Source organism: Panulirus ornatus, chromosome 59 (assembly GCF_036320965.1).
Source record: "Panulirus ornatus isolate Po-2019 chromosome 59, ASM3632096v1, whole genome shotgun sequence".
Classification (NCBI taxonomy): Eukaryota; Metazoa; Arthropoda; class Malacostraca; order Decapoda; family Palinuridae; genus Panulirus; species Panulirus ornatus.
Window position 1 is genome coordinate 25,130,114 of NC_092282.1, and position 22,427 is coordinate 25,152,540.

General features: G+C 40.5%; 1 protein-coding gene across 3 annotated transcripts in view; it reads right to left on the minus strand.

The window, feature by feature from the left end:
- Window positions 1–22,427, minus strand: part of LOC139767294 (uncharacterized) — a 79,826-nt gene that overhangs the window by 24,236 nt on the left and 33,163 nt on the right. For all 3 annotated transcript variants that reach the window (XR_011717034.1, XM_071696494.1, XM_071696493.1), the window contains exons 10-13: window positions 20,714–20,866; window positions 13,336–13,452; window positions 6,738–6,971; window positions 3,608–3,721 (exon numbers count right to left, since the gene is read on the minus strand). Coding sequence is in view for 2 of the 3 variants with exons in the window: in XM_071696494.1 (XP_071552595.1) it covers window positions 3,608–3,721; window positions 6,738–6,971; window positions 13,336–13,452; window positions 20,714–20,866 (618 nt within the window). In the remaining variant the exon portion in view is untranslated. The remainder of the gene's footprint in view (window positions 1–3,607; window positions 3,722–6,737; window positions 6,972–13,335; window positions 13,453–20,713; window positions 20,867–22,427) is intronic.

Genomic DNA, 22,427 nt, shown 5'->3' on the forward strand with positions numbered 1-22,427 from the left:
CTAAATACTTAGACCAATTCTATGTTCTTAACTAATTCACATTAAGCAAATGAACATAAGATAACCCATAAACTACAAAAAATACCACTTTTTAATGTCAAACTTGATTTAAGTGATGGCTACTTATAAGTAGGACCTTAATCTTATATATTCTAAGAAATCTGTGGAATTTTATCACCCTCTCATGGAAGCATCTACAGCCTATTACCAGGATTTGGGCTACATACCTTTCAGGACAGGACAATAAAATCTTCAGCATCTCAGCTCCCTTTCATTAATAGGTAATACAGTCCATAAAGAGGATATACCTAGATAAGTAGTGCTATTATCTTCATATACTATGACAGTAACTTATCCAACTATGGGCAATACCTAGCTGTAAGAAAGAGGAATAAATGAACCACAATGTCCACAAAAAAACATTGTCCGTTCCCTATATATTTTCAGAGGCAATACATGGGTGATGTTTATTGTGGATACAAGCAGATGACACTCTTAGGGTAAAATCATTGTACATCTGTATGCTGAGACTAGTGTTTTTATCAGTGTAAGCTCCAACAACCTTTCTTAGTATGCCTCAAGCTATCTTGAGGGACAAATGTTCTTTCTTTACTCTTCCTGACTGCCAATTCATCTGGAAATTTCATTTCTGGACACTGTAATTCTCCCACCTGTGCTTCAAAATGGTTGGTTCTTACCTCTCTAAGACGGAGAAAGCCCAAATTTTTTACAGAAAGCAACAAAATGTGGGAACACTTGAGGTTCATAAAAGCAATGAGCAATCAAAATGCACAATTAAGTGGCTGGTTCCAGCACCATCTCATCAGTGACCCACCTTAATCAGATCAAGACCCTAGAAACTCAAATCATGGACCTAGAATACTTCAGCAGCCCTGCTATTTCCATGCCCAGACATCTGCAGACAGAAATCAATGCTAAAGGACAGATGAGAAAGTACCAAAATGTGTGATATCGCCTTTAAAAATCTATGGGAGTCAGACAAGGTTTTCTTGCAGACACTGTACATTGTTAGTCATCCACCCACCCATATGATCTTCCATTCATTCCTAGAGGGCTCCTACAAGTATGACACCATTGGATATTTCAGTATTCCTAGGGCATATAAATTTGCCTAATGCCATGAGAAAGCTCCAGTTCAAGTTCATTTTGATAATACAGTACACCTGTGCTTTCCTGCTAGATCACTTGTAATGGCTGGTAGATCCTAAAGTTCTTGTGCTATTGTGATTATACAGAGTGCCAGACTCTTGTGCTTTACAGTCTAAAGACCTGATTACTCAAGCAGGTCATGGGTATTGATACATTATGCAAAACCATTACACAACTGGTATTATTTTGGATTTCATTGTAACTGGTAGATATAATACTTACAATAAGTTTGGTTCTGATGAATATCATTAGTTAATATTTTACCTGAATCTACATGCTCCATTGTTCATTACTGTCTGAGGGTTACTTATCAACCTCATTACAGTAGCTGTAGTTAATTACTGTAATGCAAAACAGTATGTCAAGAGATGATGGAAAAACTTCACAACATAAATGGATAAAATGTAAAACTCCTGAATAACTCTGTTATCACAGCCTCTATTTTATGTCAATCAATTATTATTACTGTATCCTTTCTGCTTCCCCAACCACCCTTTGACCTGGAAGACATCTTCACTGGTACATGCTCACTGCTACACTTTGTGCTGATGTTATATATATACTCCAAACTCTTTTGTTTCATATCTTTGGTTTGCTATTACTGCATACCAGAAAGGACATAGGAACCATGGGTCTATCTTCCCTACCTAAGTAAGACACAGGGTTACAAAATTCATCTGACCTAATAACAATGATGCAAAACAACAGCAGCACATAAGGCATTGTTATTGAAGACAATGAAAGCTCTTGAGATTCTGCAAAGAAATAATTCCATGAGATATTGCACTAACTCCCTTTGGGTACTGTTCTCTGGCCCAGCACCTCTAGTTTTTCATTGGCACATTAATCAGGATATGATGCTTTAACCTCAATGTCTGTCTCTGCCCATCCTTCTAATGACAAAAGGATATTCAGTGATCTTGACCTAAACAAATGGCTACCAGTATAACATCAACAATTAGTATACCAGCAGCAACTGGGGTTCTGCACACTTCAGGCAAACAAAACCTTAATGAGGTTCTGTAAAAGAATCATCCCACACAGTACCCCGACAATTTTCTGTAGGTAGAAACTCTCCAAATTAGTTCCACTAGAGTATCACTAGTACACTAGTTGGGTTACGGAACGTTATACCTCAGAACAGGTCTTTTCTTCCTCCAAAATAACATTAGATTTGAAGTTGACTTTGACTTTAAAGATGAGCAGAATACCAGTAATCATTAAGATTCTCTGCACTGAAGACTATCAATGCCCTGTTGAGTTTTTGCAAAAAAAAGAATCTCATGAGGTGTTTCAAGGACTCCTGAGTAGATACCTTACAACTTGATATTCCAGGTGTATCACTGGTGTTCCTGGAATCCACATACAAATAATATCACGAGTAAGAAGCACCTGTAATGAGGATGTATCAACATCAGTATACTAAAGGGAGTACAGTGTTGTTGAAGTACCTTCCTCCCCCAGATGATCCCACCTTACTGTCACCGAGTGGAAGGTGGATCATAGCCTCAAACCTGCAGGAGTCCCATAAAAGGGTTCCTATGGTTCCCTAACTATCACTGTCATAATAAGTGACACATGGGAACTTAAGCATCAAAGTCTGTCCTCACCTCCGCTACTAATAAAACAAGGATACAAGTCAATCTTGAAAAAATATTTTGAGTGCTGACAGCTAGTAACATGAAAATAAACTAAATTTTTGAAGAAAGTACCTGCCAGATAATCCCTGACAGAAGTAATCCTCTCAACCAGCTGAACTATAGTTATAGCCTCTTATAATGCAGTCAGGTATCATAAGTTTGCTTCACATAAGATCATCAAAATCCAGGTCCATACACAATATCTCTACTATGAAATTTCAATAAAAACAAAAATAGACAACTATAAAGTCTTGCAAATCATAAAAGAAATACAACATAAAATGTAAAAGTATACATAGCACAACAAAGGTCAATTATATCAAAACAAAGTCTCAAGCTACTGCTGTGTTGTAAGTTGCTGGTGCTTGCAGTGTTGCTCAGTAAACAAATCCCCATCGAAAAGGTACTTAAAATTTGTGTCTTGTAAACTGTGAATAAAAAATGAGCACTGATCATACATCAAAATGCACAGCACTAGGTTGAGCAAATAAAATTACTGTTGGTGGTTAGCAGCACCATCCTCTGCATAACCCCTGCACTATGACATTATAGGCCTGAATGGGTTACTGCACTCTTATAAGTCCCTACGAAAGAGCTTCTGCTGGCCTCATGTGTTTCATGATGGTCAAGAGAGTTAAATCCTCATGGATAAACCTGAGTTTCGGGGTAAAACGGTGTTTTAAACTCACAAAATGTAAGTGCTCGTTCAAATACTTAAGGGGATCTGTCCTCCAAAAAAATATACAAGCAGTCTACATATAAAAACTGGCAAAGGATAAACAGAGTATGAAACTCACCTTCTTGTTGACCTTTACAATGTCTGGCATGATTTCTTAAGACTGCAACAGACGACATCAGAGTTCCACACTTTTCACATGACACTGATGAACCTTGACTCTGACTGTTTTCACCTGGATACATGAAATGGTATTAGGCAAGGTCACACATAGACAATAATACAAAATCTTTTAGTCATTCTATAAAAAGACAAATGCAGTACAACCTCTGTGATGTGAAGCGTTTTCTAACCTTAAGACTGATTTTTAAATAACCATATTTTCCCCCTGGTTTATTCTGCTCTGCAGAAAAAAAGCAGTGAAAGACTTGTAGTTAAAAGTATGAAAAATGCACAGAATATAGCATAAAATTCATGCACCACTCTTGTTTTAAGGTGTTGACCTGCTGGTACATCTGGTAAATCTTTTGTGACTTCATAACAGGTGGTAAGCATCGGGTTTGTTTTTTGGTTCCTATCAAGTTTTGTCACATTTTACAATGACTTCTAACATAGGAAGTTACATAAAAGTGAACTGTTCTATTCTTGCCATACTTTTAACATATGCATGCACTGTCCCAAGCTAAATCCAAACTTGACCCTCTTGCCTTATGCCACACTGTTGATTCACTTTCCCTCTTCTAAAGGTATTACTTTGATTTTTACTCCCAAAAGCTGGCTATTGTGTGCCCCCAATACTAGACAGAACACGCAATACTTGGCAAGCTGCTGCATCACATGATTACTGTGTGGCCATTGCCAACTCAAGGGTGGGCTGTTTTAATAACTTTCTTTCCCTACCCCTCAAAGCTTTAGGACTCTCTACCTTCTCACATCTTTCCAAATAAGTATGACCTGGTACATTTCAAAAGACAGGTTTTTTCACTTCCTCTAAAATTCATAAATACTTTCCCTTGACATTCTGTTTCCCTTTCATAATTTTCAATATATCAATTAAGGCTCAGCCTTAGTGTGGACTTTTGTCAAGGACTGGAGCCTGTTTTCGCCATTACCCACATTAGCGAGGTAGTGTTAAGAAGAGGACTGAGCCTTAGAGGGAATATCCTCACTTGGCCTCCTTCTCTGTTCCTTCTTTTGGAAAAGTGAAAACAGGAGGGGAGGATTTCCAGCCTCACACTCACTAAATATACACATATATATACATAAGGTGAGAACATTATTTTGTAACAAAAATGGGTATGTTTGAAGGAACAGTGGTTCCAACAATGTTATATGGTTGCCAGGCTTGGGCTACAGATAGGGTTGTGCGGAGTAGGGTGGATGTGTTGGAAATGAAATGCTTGAGGACAATATGTGGTGTGAGGTGGTTTGATCGAGTAAGTAATGAAAGGGTAAGAGATATGTGTGGTAATAAAAAGAGTGTGGCTGAGAGAGCAGAAGATGGTGTATTGAAATAGTTTGGTCACTTGGAGAGAATGAATGAGGAAAGATTGACAAAGAGGATATATGTGTCAGAGGTGGAGGGAATGAGAAGTGGGAGACCAAATTGGAGGTGAAAGGATGGAGTGAAAAAGATTTTGAGTGATCAGGGCCTGAACATATAGGAGGGTGAAAGGCATGCAAGGAATAGAGTAAATTGGAATGATGTAGTATACCAGGGTCAATGTGCTATCAACAGATTGAACCAGGGCATGTGAAGTGTCTGGGGTAAACCATGGAAAGTTTTGTGGGGCCTGGATGTGGAAAAGGAGCTGTAGTTTCGGTGCATTACACGACAGCTAGAGACTGAGTGTGAACGAATGTGGCCAATGTTGTCTTTTCCTAGCGCTACCTCACGCGCACATGGGGGGAGGGGGGTGCCATTTCAAGTGTGGCAGGGTGGCGACGGGAATGGATGAAGGCAGCAAGTATGGATATGTACATGTGTATATATGTATATGTCTGTGTATATATATGTATGTATATGTGCGTGTGTGGACGTTTATGTATATACATCTGTATGTGGGTGGGTTGGGCCATTCTTTTGTCTGTTTCCTTGCGCTACCTCACTAACATAGGAGACAGCGACTAAGTATAAAAAGAAAAAATATATACACATAAACACCCACATACATACATATACATATCAGCATATACATACATATCCCTGGGATAGGGGAGAAAGAATACTTCCCACATATTCCCTGCGTGTCATAGAAGGCGACTAAATGGGGAGGGAGCAGGGGGCTGGAAATCCTCCCTTCCCATTTCATTTTTTCCAAAAGAAGAAACAGATAAGGGGGCCAAATGAGGATATTCCCTTTAAGGCTCAGTCCTGTGTTCTTAATGCTACCTTCCTAATGCAGAAAATGGCAAATATGTAGGAAAAAAAGAAAATATACATACACAGACATATACATATATGCACATGTACATATTCATACTTGCTTTCCTTCATCCATTCCTGGCACTACCCTGCCCCACAGGAAACAGCATCGCTACCCCCTACTTCAGCGAGGTAGTGCCAGCAAAACGGACAAAAAGGCTACATTCGTTCACACTCAGTCTCTAGCTGTCATGTGCAATGCACAGAAACCACAGCTCCCTATCCACATCCAAGCACCACAAACCTTTCCAAGGTTTATCCCAGATGTTTCACATGCCTTGGTTCAGTCCAATGATAGCACGTCAACAGTATGAGTGGGTGAGTGTGTGTGTGTGTGTGTGTGTGTGTGTGTGTGTGTGTGTGTGTGTGTGTGTGTGTGTGTGTGTGTGTGTGGGTGGGTGAAAAAAGAAAAATGTTATCTTGGAGCAAAAATGGGTATGTTTTCTGCATACCTTCCCTCACCAGATATCTTTGCCATGTAGTAGATCAGGGGGAAGGCCAGGTATGGGGTATAGGTCAGTCTGGATAGAATGAAAGCTATTTATATATTATTGTGTTTCTGAACAAGATACATTTTGGCCTCAATTTCCCCATTTTTGCTATATTTTTTCCACAGGTCCAAGTACAGAGTTACAAAAGTAATAATGGACTGCTCAAGTAAGGACAATTTTGGATGCATTCACAAGAGCAAAAACGTTAATTTGTGTTAGAACTATGCATAATCACCATATGCTTGGACTAGATTGTTTTGGAATCCATATAAGCAAGCTGAGAAAAGAATGGAGATATCAGGATAAACAGTGTGAAACATTCTCGAGTTACTTACCATGTGAATTTGATGGTTCAGCAATGGTGATGAGTTCTGTTTCTTCATTGTCAGTGGTGTGCATGACAAATATGTGATGTTTGATTTCCCCTTCTTCCTCAATCTCCTCTACTCCCTCTTCGTTATCTTCTCTGCTTTCTTCTTCTCCACTAATATCTCTATCCTCTGCATGTCTGTTCTCTTCCCCATTTCCTAAGTTCAGTCGACTGATGAGAATGCCCTGTTTCCCCATCTCTGTTGTGAAATATAAGGTGGCCCATTCATAGCAATAACTAAATGTTCAATAATTTCAAATCCTAATGATATATATTTTATCAACTTTCATGAGAACAAATGTGAAGCATATACTGCACTTCTCTTACAGATGGTCTCAGGCGTCTGTAGAGTTAGTACTTTTAAAGATATAAATGATATGTCCCAATGTTTGCTTATTTACAAGCATCACTTAGAAGTCTACCATAAATCATAAAACATCACACTACCTTATAAAATTGGTTCTTTCACTCATTTTTATGTATTTCCCCTACCTCTGACTTTTCCAACTTTTCCTACCTTTTCAAGCCTCCTTGCTTCAATCATTTCCCTCTGCATAGTTGCTGAGGTGATCAAAACCTATTATTTCTTATGTAAGCACATGATATTGTTTTGCTTATCTGACAGTCCAATAAATATGCAGAATTCTTCATGAGCATCTGAGAATTAGTGACTATAATTTCTAATACTTAAATGCCTTTTCCCACCTCAATGAGGCAGCAGTAAGAACAAACAAAAACAGCCTTATCCACAAACAACCAGTCTCTAACTGTAGTGTATCATGTAGCATACCAAGTGCCTACCGATCACAGCCAAGCCCCAAAGTTACTAAAATATTTAGCTAAGTTCATATTCTCAATCCTGCTGATAATGAGGAAAAAGTTAGACATAATACAGCGATAAAAAGACACAACAGATGTCCAATTCAAGGTGAGATAAAAATTTAGTTCAAATCAATAGTGACTAACAACTTCAAGAAAATCAGAACCATCAGCATTATATCACATGTTACCAGAAAAACACATAAAACTAATGCTTCCCAGATTTTTTACTCTGCAATGGCAGCAAAAGAATAATTGTTACAAATTTACAAAGGGACGCATCATAAAACAACATGTAGCCATGGAAAAATACCATACTATATATGATGGACTCCAGAATATTTGAAAGTAGTTTAGGCTATGCTCCATACTTACATAAATTACAGGCAATATTACTTGATATATCTACATGTTTTAATGCTCTTTAAAGGTAAAGAAATTTTACGACACTTACCCTAATCCTAAATAAGGATTTCTACAAATCCTTATTGAGAGGGTGAAGGCATGTACAGAGCATCAGATTGGGGAAGAGCAGTGTGGTTTCAGAAGTGGTAGAGGATGTGTGGATCAGGTGTTTGCTTTGAAGAATGTATGCGAGAAATACTTAGAAAAACAAATGGATTTGTATGTAGCATTTATGGATCTGGAGAAGGCATATGATAGAGTTGATAGAGATGCTCTGTGGAAGACATTAAGAATATATGGTGTGGGTGGCAAGTTGTTAGAAGCAGTGAAAAGTTTTTATCGAGGATGTAAGGCATTTGTACGTGTAGGAAGAGAAGAAAGTGATTGGTTCTCAGTGAATGTCGGTTTGCGGCAGGGGTGTGTGATGTCTCCATGGTTGTTTAATTTGTTTATGGATGGGGTTGTTAGGGAGGTAAATGCAAGAGTTTTGGAAAGAGGGGCAAGTATGAAGTCTGTTGTGGATGAGAGAGCTTGGGAAGTGAGTCAGTTGTTGTTCGCTGATGATACAGCGCTGGTGGCTGATTCATGTAAGAAACTGCAGAAGCTGGTGACTGAGTTTGGTAAAGCGTGTGAAAGAAGAAAGTTAAGAGTAAATGTGAATAAGAGCAAGGTTATTAGGTACAGTAGGGTTGAGGGTCAAGTCAATTGGGAGGTAAGTTTGAATGGAGAAAAGCTGGAGGAAGTGAAGTGTTTTAGATATCTGGGAGTGGATCTGGCAGCGGATGGAACCATGGAAGCGGAAGTGAATCATAGGGTGGGGGAGGGGGCGAAAATTCTGGGAGCCTTGAGGAATGTTTGGAAGTCGAGAACATTATCTCAGAAAGCAAAAATGGGTATGTTTGAAGGAATAGTGGTTCCAACAATGTTGTATGGTTGCGAGGCGTGGGCTATGGATAGAGTTGTGCGCAGGAGGGTGGATGTGCTGGAAATGAGATGTTTGAGGACAATATGTGGTGTGAGGTGGTTTGATCGAGTAAGTAATGTAAGGGTGAGAGAGATGTGTGGAAATAAAAAGAGAGTGGTTGAGAGAGCCGAAAAGGGTGTTTTGAATGGTTTGGTCACATGGAGACAATGAGTGGGGAAAGATTGACCAAGAGGATATATGTGTCAGAGGTGGAGGGAACGAGGAGGAGTGGGAGACCAAATTGGAGGTGGAAAGATGGAGTGAAAAAGATTTTGAGTGATCGGGGCCTGAACATGCAGGAGGGTGAAAGGCGTGCAAGGAATAGAGTGAATTGGAACGATGTGATATACCGGGGTCGACGTGCTGTCAATGGATTGAACCAGGGCATGTGAAGCGTCTGGGGTAAACCATGCAAAGTGTGTGGGGCCTGGATGTGGGAAGGGAGCTGTGGTTTTGGTGCATTATTACATGACAGCTAGAGACTGAGTGTGAACGAATGGGGCCTTTGGTGTTTTTCCTAGCGCTACCTCGCACACATGAGGGGGGAGGGGTTTGTTATTCCATGTGTGGCGAGGTGGCGATGGGAACAAATAAAGGCAGACAGTGTGAATTATGTACATGTGTATATATGTATATGTCTGTGTGTGTAATATATATGTGTACATTGAGATGTATAGGTATGTATATTGTGCGTGTGTGGACATGTATGTATATACATGTGTATGTGGGTGGGTTGGGCCATTCTTTCGTCTTGTTTCCTTGCGCTACCTCGCTAACGCAGGAGACAGCAATAAAGCAAAATAAATAAATAAACAAATCCCATTTTGAAAGTTATTCTATATTTTCCTTTCAAGCAAATAAATAAGAAAGATTACATGTTATCAACTATATGCTTTGTCACTGTCTCCTGCGTTAGTAAGGTAACGTAAGGAAACAGACGAAAGAATGGCCCAACCCACCCACATACACATGTATATACATACACGTCCACACATGCAAATATACATACCTATACATCTCAACGTATACATATATATACACACACAGACATATACATATATACACATGTACATAATTCAAACTGTCTGCCTTTATTCATTCCCATCGCCACCTCGCCACATATGAAATAACAACCCCCTCCCCCTGCATGTGTGCGAGGTAGTGCTAGGAAAAGACAACAAAGGCCACATTCGTTCACACTCAGCCTCTAGCCGTCATGTATAATGCACTGAAACCAAAGCTCCCTTTCCGCATCCAGACCCCACAGAACTTTCCATGGTTTACCCCAGATGCTTCACACGCCCTGGTTCAATCCACTGACAGCAAGTCGACCCCGGTATACCACATCGTTCCAATTCACTCTATTCCTTACACGCCTTTCACCCTCCTGCATGTTCAGGCCCCAATCACTCAAAATCTTTTTCACTCCATCTTTCCACCTCCAATTTGGTCTCCCACTTCTCCTCGTTCCCTCCACCTCTGACACATATATCCTCTTGGTCAATCTTTCCTCACTCATTCTCTCCATGTAACCAAACCATTTCAAAACACCCTCTTCTACTCTCTCAACCACACTCTTTTTATTACCACACATCTCTCTTACCCTATTATTACTTACTTGATCAAACCATCTCACACCACATATTGTCCTCAACCATCTCATTTCCAGAACATCCACCCTCCTCCGCACAACTCTATCTATAGCCCACGCTTCACAACCATATAACATCGTTGGAACCACTATTCCTTCAAACATAACCAATTTTGCTTTCCGAGATAATGTTCTCGACTAACACACATTCTTCAACGCTCCCAGAACTTTTGCCCCCCACACCATATATTCTTAATACTTTCCACAGAGCATCTCTATCAACTCTTAACATATGCCTTCTCCAAATCCATAAATGCTACATACAAATCCATTTGCTTTTCTAAGTATTTCTCACATACATTCTTCAAAGCATACACCTGATCCACACATCCTCTACCACTTCTCAAACCACACTGCTCTTCCCCAATCTGATGCTCTGTACATGCCTTTACCCTCTCAATCAATACCCTCCCATATAATTTCCCAGGAATACTCAGCAAACTTATACCTCTGTAATTTGAGCACTCACTTTATCCCCTTTGCCTTTGTACAATGACACTATGTAAGCATTCCTCCAATCCTCAGGCTCCTCACCATGGGTCATACATACATCAAATAACCTCACCAACCAGTCAACAATACAGTCATCCCCTTTTTTAATAAATTCCACTGCAATACCATCCACACCCGCTGCCTTGCCGGCTTTCATCTTTCGAAAAGCTTTTACTACCACTTCTCTGTTTACCAAATCATTTTCCCTAACCCTCTAACTATGAACACCACCTTGACCAAAACACCCTATATCTGCCACTCTATCATCAAACACATTCAACAAACCTTCAAAATATTCACTCCATCTCCTTCTCACATCACCACTACTTGTTGTCACCTCCCCATTAGCCCCCTTCACTGATGTTCCTATTTGTTCCCTTGTCTTATGCACTTTATTTACCTTCTTCCAAAACATTTTTTTATTCTCCCTAAAATTTAATGATACTCTCTCACCCCAACTCTCATTTGCCCTCTTTTTTACCTCTTGCACCTTTCTCTTGACCTCCTGTCTCTTTCTTTTATACATCTCCCACTCAATTGCATTATTTCCCTGCAAAAATCGTCCAAATGCCTCTCTCTTCTCTTTCACTAATAATCTTACTTCTTCATCCAACCACTCACTACCCTTTCTAATCAACCCACCTCCCACGCTTCTCATGCCACAAGCATCTTTTGCGCAAGCCATCACTGCTTCCCTAAATACATCCCATTCCTCCCCCACTCTCCTTACGTCCTTTCTTCTCATCTTTTTCCATTCTGTATTCAGTCTCTCCTGGTACTTCCTCACACAAGTCTCCTTCGAAAGCTCACTTACTCTCACCACTCTCTTCACCCCAACATTCTCTCTTCTTTTCTGAAAACCTCTACAAATCTTCACCTTCGCCTCCACAAGATAATGATCAGACATCCCTCCAGTTGCACCTCTCAGCACATTAACATCCAAAAGTCTCTCTTTCGCGTGCCTATCAATTAACACATAATCCAATAATGCTCTCTGGTCATCTCTCCTACTTACATACGTATGCTTATGTATATCTCGCTTTTTAAACCAGGTATTCCCAATCACCAGTCCTTTTTCAGCACATAAATCTACAAGCTCTTCACCATTTCCATTTACAACACTGAACACCCCATGTACACCAATTATTTCCTCAACTGCCACATTACTCACCTTTGCATTCAAATCACCCATCACTATAACCCAGTCTCATGCATCAAAACTACTAACACACTCACTCAGCTGCTGCCAAAACACTTGCCTCTCATGATCTTTCTTCTCATGCCCAGGTGCATATGCACCAATAATCATCCATCCCTCTCCATCCACTTTCAGTTTTACCCATATTAATCTAGAGTTTACTTTCTTACACTCTATCACATACTCCCACCACTCCTGTTTCAGGAGTAGTGTTACTCCTTCCCTTGCTCTTGTCCTCTCACTAACCCCTGACTTTACTCACAAGACATTCCCAAACCACTCTTCCCCTTTACCCTTGAGCTTTGTTTCACTCAGAGCCAAAACATCCAGGTTCCTTTCCTCAAACATACTACCTATCTCTCCTTTTTTCTCATCTTGGTTACATCCACATGCATCTAGACACCCCAATCTGAGCCTTCGAGGAGGATGAGCACTCCCCGCGTGACTCCTTCTTCTGTTTCCCCTTTTAGAAAGTTAAAACACAAGGAGGGGAGGGTTTCTAGCCCCCCACTCCCGTCCCCTTTAGTCGCCTTCTACGACATGTGGAATGCGTGGGAAGTATTTCTTCTCCCCTATTCCCAGGTATATATACATCATAAAATTTCAAAACCATACAGAGTAACCACAAAAGTTTACTCACAGCTCAACACAATCATCCATCAGTAAGTCAAAATACCTATACAACATATGCAGCATCAATCTAAGTTTTCACTGGAAGTTGGTTAAAAGTACAACTAGGAGAGAAAGGAGATGAATGGATCCATAGTGACTGCAGGCATTCTACAGGCCTTAAAAGCAATATGACTCCTTAAAACTATTGCCTTTTCATACCTTGACACAAATCTTGGATAAAATGCAATGAATATCACTTTGATGAAACGAGATTTACCTGAAGTTTTGTCACGGTTTAGGGTCATCTTGTTAGGTAGGAAGCTCAAGCAAATTTGACATCACATTTTCATAAATATTGACAAGTGCTACAATACTGCCTCTTAAAAGGCCACTATACTCTTAAGTCCTTTTTGTGACTTTACCTTGCTGTTGCTCAGAGTTAGTAAGGCGAAGTATGCTGGCTGAGGGTGGTGTGTTACCCTTTTCCCTTCCATGGAGACCCTTCACATGACGTGAACAAGCAGCAAGTTCATGGAAGCCTGAAGTGGAAAACAGTAATACATAATGAACAATACCTTAAATTAATCTCTGAGCTTGAAAAAGTAAAAAGCATTTAATGATACTAAAAGTCTTTAGTAAGCATGTAAACATGAACAAATTCATCTCCTATTTGTGATGATATGCTTTATGCATTTTCATATCTTACATGAACAATGCAATCTGCCATACAATAAAAATGTAACTGATAAACGCAATCCTTGTGCTTGTGTTTGATGAGATATTTGATGCCTACAGCCGTTTTAAACTAATCGACTTACAATTATCAGTTGAAAACAAAGCTGCAGTACTGTGTCACAGATTCTGGTGGATATTTACAAGCAGCATTTAAGAAACCTTTTCTGGATGACAGGACTCAAATGTGATGGGATTTAAATAACTCATGTTAAGTACCAGCACCTGATGAGGTGGACCGTCTCCACGAAACATGTCATGCCACATGTATAGAAAAATTACATGTTAAATGAAATTGTATGAACTCCTACTGAAGTGCGGTTTCACCTTCATATATATATATATATATATATATATATATATATATATATATATATATATATATATATGGAGACATCACACACCCCTGCCGCAAACCTACATTCACTGAGAACCAATCACTTTCCTCTCTTCCTACACGTACACATGCCTTACATCCTCGATAAAAACTTTTCACTGCTTCTAACAACTTGCCTCCCACAGCATATATTCTTAATACCTTCCACAGAGCATCTGTATCAACTCTATCATATGCCTTCTCCAGATCCATAAATGCTACATACAAATCCATTTGCTTTTCTAAGTATTTCTCACATACATTCTTCAAAGCAAACACCTGATCCACACATCCTCTACCACTTCTGAAACCACACTGCTCTTCCCCATGGTTGTTTAATTTGTTTATGGATGGGGTTGTTAGGGAGGTGAATGCAAGAGTTTTGGAAAGAGGGGCAAGTATGAAGTCTGTTGGGGATGAGAGAGCTTGGGAAGTGAGTCAGTTGTTGTTCGCTGATGATACAGCGCTGGTGGCTGATTCATGTGAGAAACTGCAGAAGCTGGTGACTGAGTTTGGTAAAGTGTGTGGAAGAAGAAAGTTAAGAGTAAATGTGAATAAGAGCAAGGTTATTAGGTACAGTAGGGTTGAGGGTCAAGTCAATTGGGAGGTGAGTTTGAATGGAGAAAAACTGGAGGAAGTGAAGTGTTTTAGATATCTGGGAGTGGATCTGGCAGCGGATGGAACCATGGAAGCGGAAGTGGATCATAGGGTGGGGGAGGGGGCGAAAATTCTGGGAGCCTTGAAGAATGTGTGGAAGTCGAGAACATTATCTCGGAAAGCAAAAATGGGTATGTTTGAAGGAATAGTGGTTCCAACAATGTTGTATGGTTGCGAGGCGTGGGCTATGGATAGAGTGGTGCGCAGGAGGATGGATGTGCTGGAAATGAGATGTTTGAGGACAATGTGTGGTGTGAGGTGGTTTGATCGAGTAAGTAACGTAAGGGTAAGAGAGATGTGTGGAAATAAAAAGAGCATGGTTGAGAGAGCAGAAGAGGGTGTTTTGAAATGGTTTGGGCACATGGAGAGAATGAGTGAGGAAAGATTGACCAAGAGGATATATGTATCGGAGGTGGAGGGAACGAGGAGAAGAGGGAGACCAAATTGGAGGTGGAAAGATGGAGTGAAAAAGATTTTGTGTGATCGGGGCCTGAACATGCAGGAGGGTGAAAGGAGGGCAAGGAATAGAGTGAATTGGAGCGATGTGGTATACCGGGGTTGACGTGCTGTCAGTGGATTGAATCAGGGCATGTGAAGCGTCTGGGGCAAACCATGGAAAGCTGTGTAGGTATGTATATTTGCGTGTGTGGACGTATGTATATACATGTGTATGGGGGTGGGTTGGGCCATTTCTTTCGTCTGTTTCCTTGCGCTACCTCGCAAACGCGGGAGACAGTGACAAAAAAAAAAAAAAAAAACATAAATGCCCACACACGAACATATACATATGTATACATTTCAACGTATACATACATATACATTTTTTTTTATCATTTTGCTTTGTCACTGTCTCCCGCGTTTGCAAGGTAGCGCAAGGAAACAGACGAAAGAAATGCCCCAACCCACCCCCATACACAATGTATACACACACACACATCCACACACGCAAATATACATACCTATACATCTCAATGTACACATATATATACACACACAGACACATACATATATACCCATGCACACAATTCACACTGTCTGCCCCCATTCACTCCTATCGCCATCTCGCCACACATGGAATACCATACCCCTCCCCACTCATGTGTGCGAGGTAGCACTAGGAAAAGACAACAAAGGCCCCATTCATTCACTCTCTAGCTGCCACGCAATAATGCCAGAAACCACAGCTCCCTTTCCACATCCAGGCCCCACACAACTTTCCATGGTTTACCCCAGACGCTTCACATGCCCTGATTCAATCCACTGACAGCACGTCAACCCCGGTATACCACATCGATCCAATTCACTCTATTCCTTGCACGCCTTTCACCCTCCTGCATTTTCAGGCCCCAATCACACAAAATCTTTTTCACTCCATCTTTCCACCTCCAATTTGGTCTCCCACTTCTCCTCGTTCCCTCCACCTCCGACACATATATCCTCTTGGTCAATCTTTCCTCACTCATTCTCTCCATGTGCCCTAACCGTTTCAAAACACCCTCTTCTGCTCTCTCAACCACGCTCTTTTTGTTTCCACACATCTCTCTTACCCTTACATTACTTACTCGATCAAACCACCCCACACCACACATTGTCCTCAAACATCTCATTTCCAGCACATCCACCCTCCTGCGCACAACTCTATCCATAGCCCACGCCTCGCAACCATACAACATTGTTGGAACCACTATTCCTTCAAACATACCCATTTTTGCTTTCCGAGATAATGTTCTCGACTTCCACACATTCTTCAAGGCTCCCAGGATTTTCGCCCCCTCCCCCACCCTATGATTCACTTCCGCTTCCATGGTTCCATCCGCTGCCAGATCCACTCCCAGATATCTAAAACACTTTACTTCCTCCAGTTTTTCTCCATTCAAACTAACCTCCCAATTGACATGACCCTCAACCCTACTGTACCTAATAACCTTGCTCTTATTCACATTTACTCTTAACTTTCTTCTTTCACACACTTTACCAAACTCAGTCACCAGCTTCTGCAGTTTCTCACATGAATCAGCCACCAGCGCTGTATCATCAGCGAACAACAACTGACTCACTTCCCAAGCTCTTTCATCCACAACAGACTTCATACTTGCCCCTCTTTCCAAAACTCTTGCATTCACCTCCCTAACAACCCCATCCATAAACAAATTAAACAACCATGGAGACATCACATACCCCTGCCGCAAACCTACATTCACTGAGAACCAATCACTTTCCTCTCTTCCTACACGTACACATGCCTTACATCCTCGATAAAAAACTTTTCACTGCTTCTAACAACTTGCCTCCCACACCATATATTCTCAATACCTTCCACAGAGCATCTCTATCAACTCTATCATATGCCTTCTCCAGATCCATAAATGCTACATACAAATCCATTTGCTTTTCTATGTATTTCTCACATACATTCTTCAAAGCAAACACCTGATCCACACATCCTCTACCACTTCTGAAACATACACACATATATACATACATACACATATACATACATACACATGTTGGAAAGTATCACAATTCTGCACATGATTAAGTATATTCCTAAGAGTCCACAGGGAAAATGAAACACAATAAGTTCCCAAGTGCACTTTCGTGTAATAATCACATCAGGGGAGACACAAGAGAGAAATATAACAGTCAGTTGATATATAACGAAGAGATGTAGCTAGGACGCCATTTGGTAAACATGCGATTGTCAAAGACAACCATGAGAACATCACATACCCCTGCTGCAGACTGACCTTCACTGGGGACCAATCACTATCTATCCTCTCTTCCTACTCGTACACATGCCTCACATCCTTGGTAAAAACTTTTCACTGCTTCTAGTAGCTTACCTCCCACACCATACACTCTTAAGACCTTCCACAAAGCATCTCGATCAACCCTATCACATGCCTTCTCCAGATCCATGAACGCCACATACAAATCATCATTATATTATCATACTTGATTGCCGTTTCCCACATTAGCAAGGTAGCACCAAAAAACAGACAAAGAAAGATCCATCCACTCTCTTACACACATATATAAACGTGTATGTACATAATGCAGTGGCAGTATTATAACCGATGAGGTAGGAGGTGCTGCTGCTGTTGAAAGTAAAAAAAAAAGTTTAAAATTGGGAAGTTATTAGGAATCAGTACCTCAATGGGATACTCTAGTTTTACTTGAGTATCCTAGTCTCACCCCGCCTTCTTGTGGTGACCTTGCAATTACACCCCTTAGGGGTGGAACTAAAGGGGAAGGCATTACCCAACTATATCAGGGTAATACTTTCAAATTTAAACAAATGCCTGAGGTGTGCTGTCACTTTTAATTCTTATTTTTTGACAAATTTCTAGCCTCACTGCCTCCGGAAACACTGTACTGGAGTTGCCCTCTCCCAGTGACCTGTCAAGGGTGAGGCACAAAAGGCTAAAACGTGACACTGGAGTCTACCAGTTATGCCAAGGATTAAAAGAGACAAGCAATAGAGGGTGATGGCGCTGAATGTCAATGGGATGACTGGTGAGAGTAAAAGGAGGGAGCCTGTGGAGAGGATTAAAAGAAGTTTAAATGTGGATGTGCTAGGGATTGGGGAAACCCATATCCTTGAGCAGGGTGTATGGAATGAAAATGGAAATGCTGAATGTAAGTTATGGAAAGGCATGGAAGGAGGTGTGGTATGGACAGGAATGAGTGAAAATTATTAGGGAAGAAGAAAGGAAGGACATGCAATTCTGCTATCACTGACAGTAAGGGAGGGTGTTACAGAGCATGGACTGAGTGAATCAAGAATAGTGTGGGTGAATGGAAAGACTGGGATGTGAAGTATGCACGGGTATGTGTATATGCGCCTATGAATATGAAGACTTTACAAAGTAAGGATCAAATGAAGCTTTTCTGGAGAAATTTTAGTACCATCCTTTATTGCTCCAAGGGTAGGGGACAGGATATTTCTTTAGTTAGCTGTGGTATTGGAAGGGGCCAATACACTACCAACTGAGCCCTCCTTCCCACTGGTGGCAGAGTCACATAAAGCATAGTCAGAAAAGTATGCCTTAAATTTGCAGGGGTTAAGGGAAGGGCCATTACTCTACTACTAATACCCGAAAGTCCTAATGAACAAATTCTTTTTTACACGTTCACCATTTCCCTCATTAGTGAGGTAGCATCAAGAACAAACAAAGAGACAGCCTCATTTACTCTCACCCACTCCCTAAATGTTATATATAATGCACCAAAGATAGAGCCCCCTATCCACAAAGAAGCCCCACAGACTTTTCCATGGTTTCCCCCAATTGCTTCTTAATATTTTGGGGGGAAAAACATTAAGCTCAAAGAAATGTGAAAATAAACCAAGCAATCAAGCTTAAGGCTGAGAATGTTAATATGACTTGGCGCCCAACTAAATTTCCTTAGCCCCATATTCTAAGAGTTAAAATCCATCAAGCAGGAAGCTGAACCATCCACAGTAGTGATTACCACCTTATATCAACAGCCACTGTCAGTTCACCAATTTCAAAACCTTTGGTGACATGAAAGCACTTCATCTAAGACCTTCATTGCCTTGTTGGCTACTAACCAAACCTTAGAGTGACGGCCTACATCACTCTAGAAAGCAAACCAACTGGCTTTTCAGTCATACATGTTGATGCCATGCTTTAAAAAATATAAATCAGGGATATTTAGAGTGACAACTGTATCACTGCACTTCATATGCTGTCAGAATGATGAAGTCTCATACTTTGAAATTAATGCTGTTCTTGAAAAAGAAACTCAAGGGCATAATATGCCTACAATCAAATATCATGATAATCTAAAGTGCGACTGGTGGCCAATTCCTTTATACTGTTATCCGAGCAATGAAATCCTTATAAATATGTCTATACTAAGATGATAAGCTGGTTCACACAGAAGAATGTGGCTGCTGCTTCATACCGTCATTCAATCAATCAGATAACCCAGAAGGCCAATCAACAAGCATGAAGCATTGCTCAAGTGCTAGGTTCATTTTGTAAATATATGCTCACCTTTTGAGCCCTTGCAAGGTAGCATCAGAGACTGAGTCTTTAGGAAAACATCCATTCTTTGTTCCATCTTCTTTTTCTACATTCAGAAAATAATAGTGTATGGGGGCAAGATTTCCAACTCACACTCCTGCCCTTCTTAGTCGCATTCTATGACATGCAACAGATACAGAGGTAGTATTCTTTCTCCCCCATCCCTAGGGATAATAATATAATAACTGGAAATACCAAAATTTGTAAGCAAAAGCAATATGCCTCCCTCTGGATTACCACACATTATCATGTTCACTACTGGGGGAGACACCATGTAATTCATCTTCACTACACCAAAGTAGGGCTTTGCTTACTGGCTGACTCCTGCTAGAAAAAGAAAAATACAATTAGACATGTATACTGACAGAAGTACATTAACATCCTTCATATATCAATTTACTTGTGAAATGATAGGTAAGAAGGATCTACTATATATATCTATATCTATACCTGATAAGAATACTTCCCATGTATTCCCTGCGTGTCGTAGAAGGCGACTAAAAGGGGAGGGAGCGGGGGGCTGGAAAGAAGGGACAGAGGGGGCCAGGTGAGGATATTCCAAAAAAGGCCCAGTCCTCTGTTCTTAACGCTACCTCGCTAATGCGGGAAATGGCGAATAGTTTAAAAGAAAGAAAAAAGATCTATACCTGACATCTGTTTCCTTTGGGAACTCCCTCAAGGGGGTGGCCATGGCAAAAGTCTCCACAGCAAGTGAACTCCAGTGACACTTATTAAGCTATGGTTCCTCACCCTTAACAGACCACTAGCAGAGGGCAACACTTACACGGTGCTTTCAGAGGCTTAGAAGGATCTTCAAAGGTTAACATACTGATCATATTATCATTATGGCCTAACAACAATCTTTACTTATAATTACAATTATCTTGCATATGTACGGTTTAAAGTCAAAAAGCCAATTCTTTTGCTCTTAAGAAAATAAACTTACTGGATACATTATCACCTTGGTGCACAAACTTTACTTACTTTTACCACATATCTTGCACACGTATGGTTTAAAGTCAAAATGACGATTCTTGTGTTCTTGAAGAGTCTGAGGTCGAGCAAAAGATGATCCACATACATCACAATGATATGGCCGCTCTCCAGTGTGTGTTCTTAAGTGTCTTTCCATGTCCCCTGTGAAAGAAAATCAACTGCATTATCATATATCATACGTCAAGACTAAACAACATTTCCTACTTCATGAAAATTAATGATCTAACCAAAATAATTCAACAATGTTAATATCTAAATCATGAAAGTAGGAAGAATGAAATATTTTCTGTACCTGATTGCCATTTCCCATGTTAGTGAGGTAGTAGCACCAGGAAGACAAAGAAAGGACACATCTGCTAACATCAATTAATTAGCTGTCATGTGTAATGCACTAAAACCACACCCCCTATCCACAACCAGGCCCCACAAACCTTTCCACAGCAGACCCCAGATGTTTCACGTACTCTGGTTCAGTCCATTAATCGCAAATTGATCCCAGCATAACACACTGCTCTGAATCACCCTCTCCCGTGCATGCCTTTCATCCTCCAGCATGTTCAAGCCTCAATGGCTTGATATCATTTTCACTCAGTCCTTCCATCTCCAATTTGGTTTCAACGGTCTTACTGCTCCCTACACTTCTAACACATACAACCTTTTTGTCAACCTTTCCTCACTAATTCTCTTCATGGAGAGGTCTGTGTGACTGGCTGTGGATAGGAGGCTGTAGTTTCAGTGCAATGAACATGACAGCCTGAGAATGATTGTTGGCAAATGAAATCTTCGTATGTCTGTTTCCGGTACCAGCTCGCTAATGAGGAAAATTATGAAAAAAAATATGTAAAATATTGGGTGTTATCAAACTCTACCTACTGGTGGTTATGCAAAAAGTGAGTAATGCCACCTTCGGCAAGGTTGGATTATCGGAGTACAATCTCTCTGAAGAACCTTTCACTCCAAAGGGTCCATCCTTTTCCTGCTACTGACTGTAGCACAGCCTTGAAACTATTGGAATCCTGGAGAAGGAGTCCTAGGGTTATATAAAGAAAAATAATGTGTTGGTGTTACCAGACTCCACCTGCAAGAGGTTACAGCGTGATTGGGAAGTCACATTTGATGAGGCTGTTTCATTGTTAATGGACAAAAGAAGTTCAATCTCACTGAAAACCCTCTCACTCCAAAGGAGTATGTCATATCCCATCTGCTGACTGTAATACAATTTTGGAGCAGCAGACACCCCATAAAAGGGGTCTGAGGTTATACAATACAAATGGCCCACACTCATAAGTAAATCACAATCATCTTTTCCATGTCTCCATTTCATGGTTAGGACATGACATACATATCTTTAAATATGGTTTTGGTAGTTCCCATAAAAATACACCAATAATCAATCTTAGATCAATATAGACAATAATGAGTGAGGGTGAGTGGTTCCAAGCAAAAGCTGGTCTTTGGCAGGGGTGTGTCACATTCCATGGCTGTTTAATTTGTTCATGGAAGGGATGGTGAGGGAGGTAAATGCAGGAGTCTTGGAGAAAGCAAGTAGGGAATGACAGAGCCTAGGAAGTGAGTCAGTTGCTGTTTGCTGATGATCAGCAATGGTGGCATACTTGCAGGTGGAACTGTAGAAGTTGGCGAGTGAATTTGAAAGTGTGTGAAATGAGGAAGTTGATAGTAAATATGAGTAACAACAAAGTTA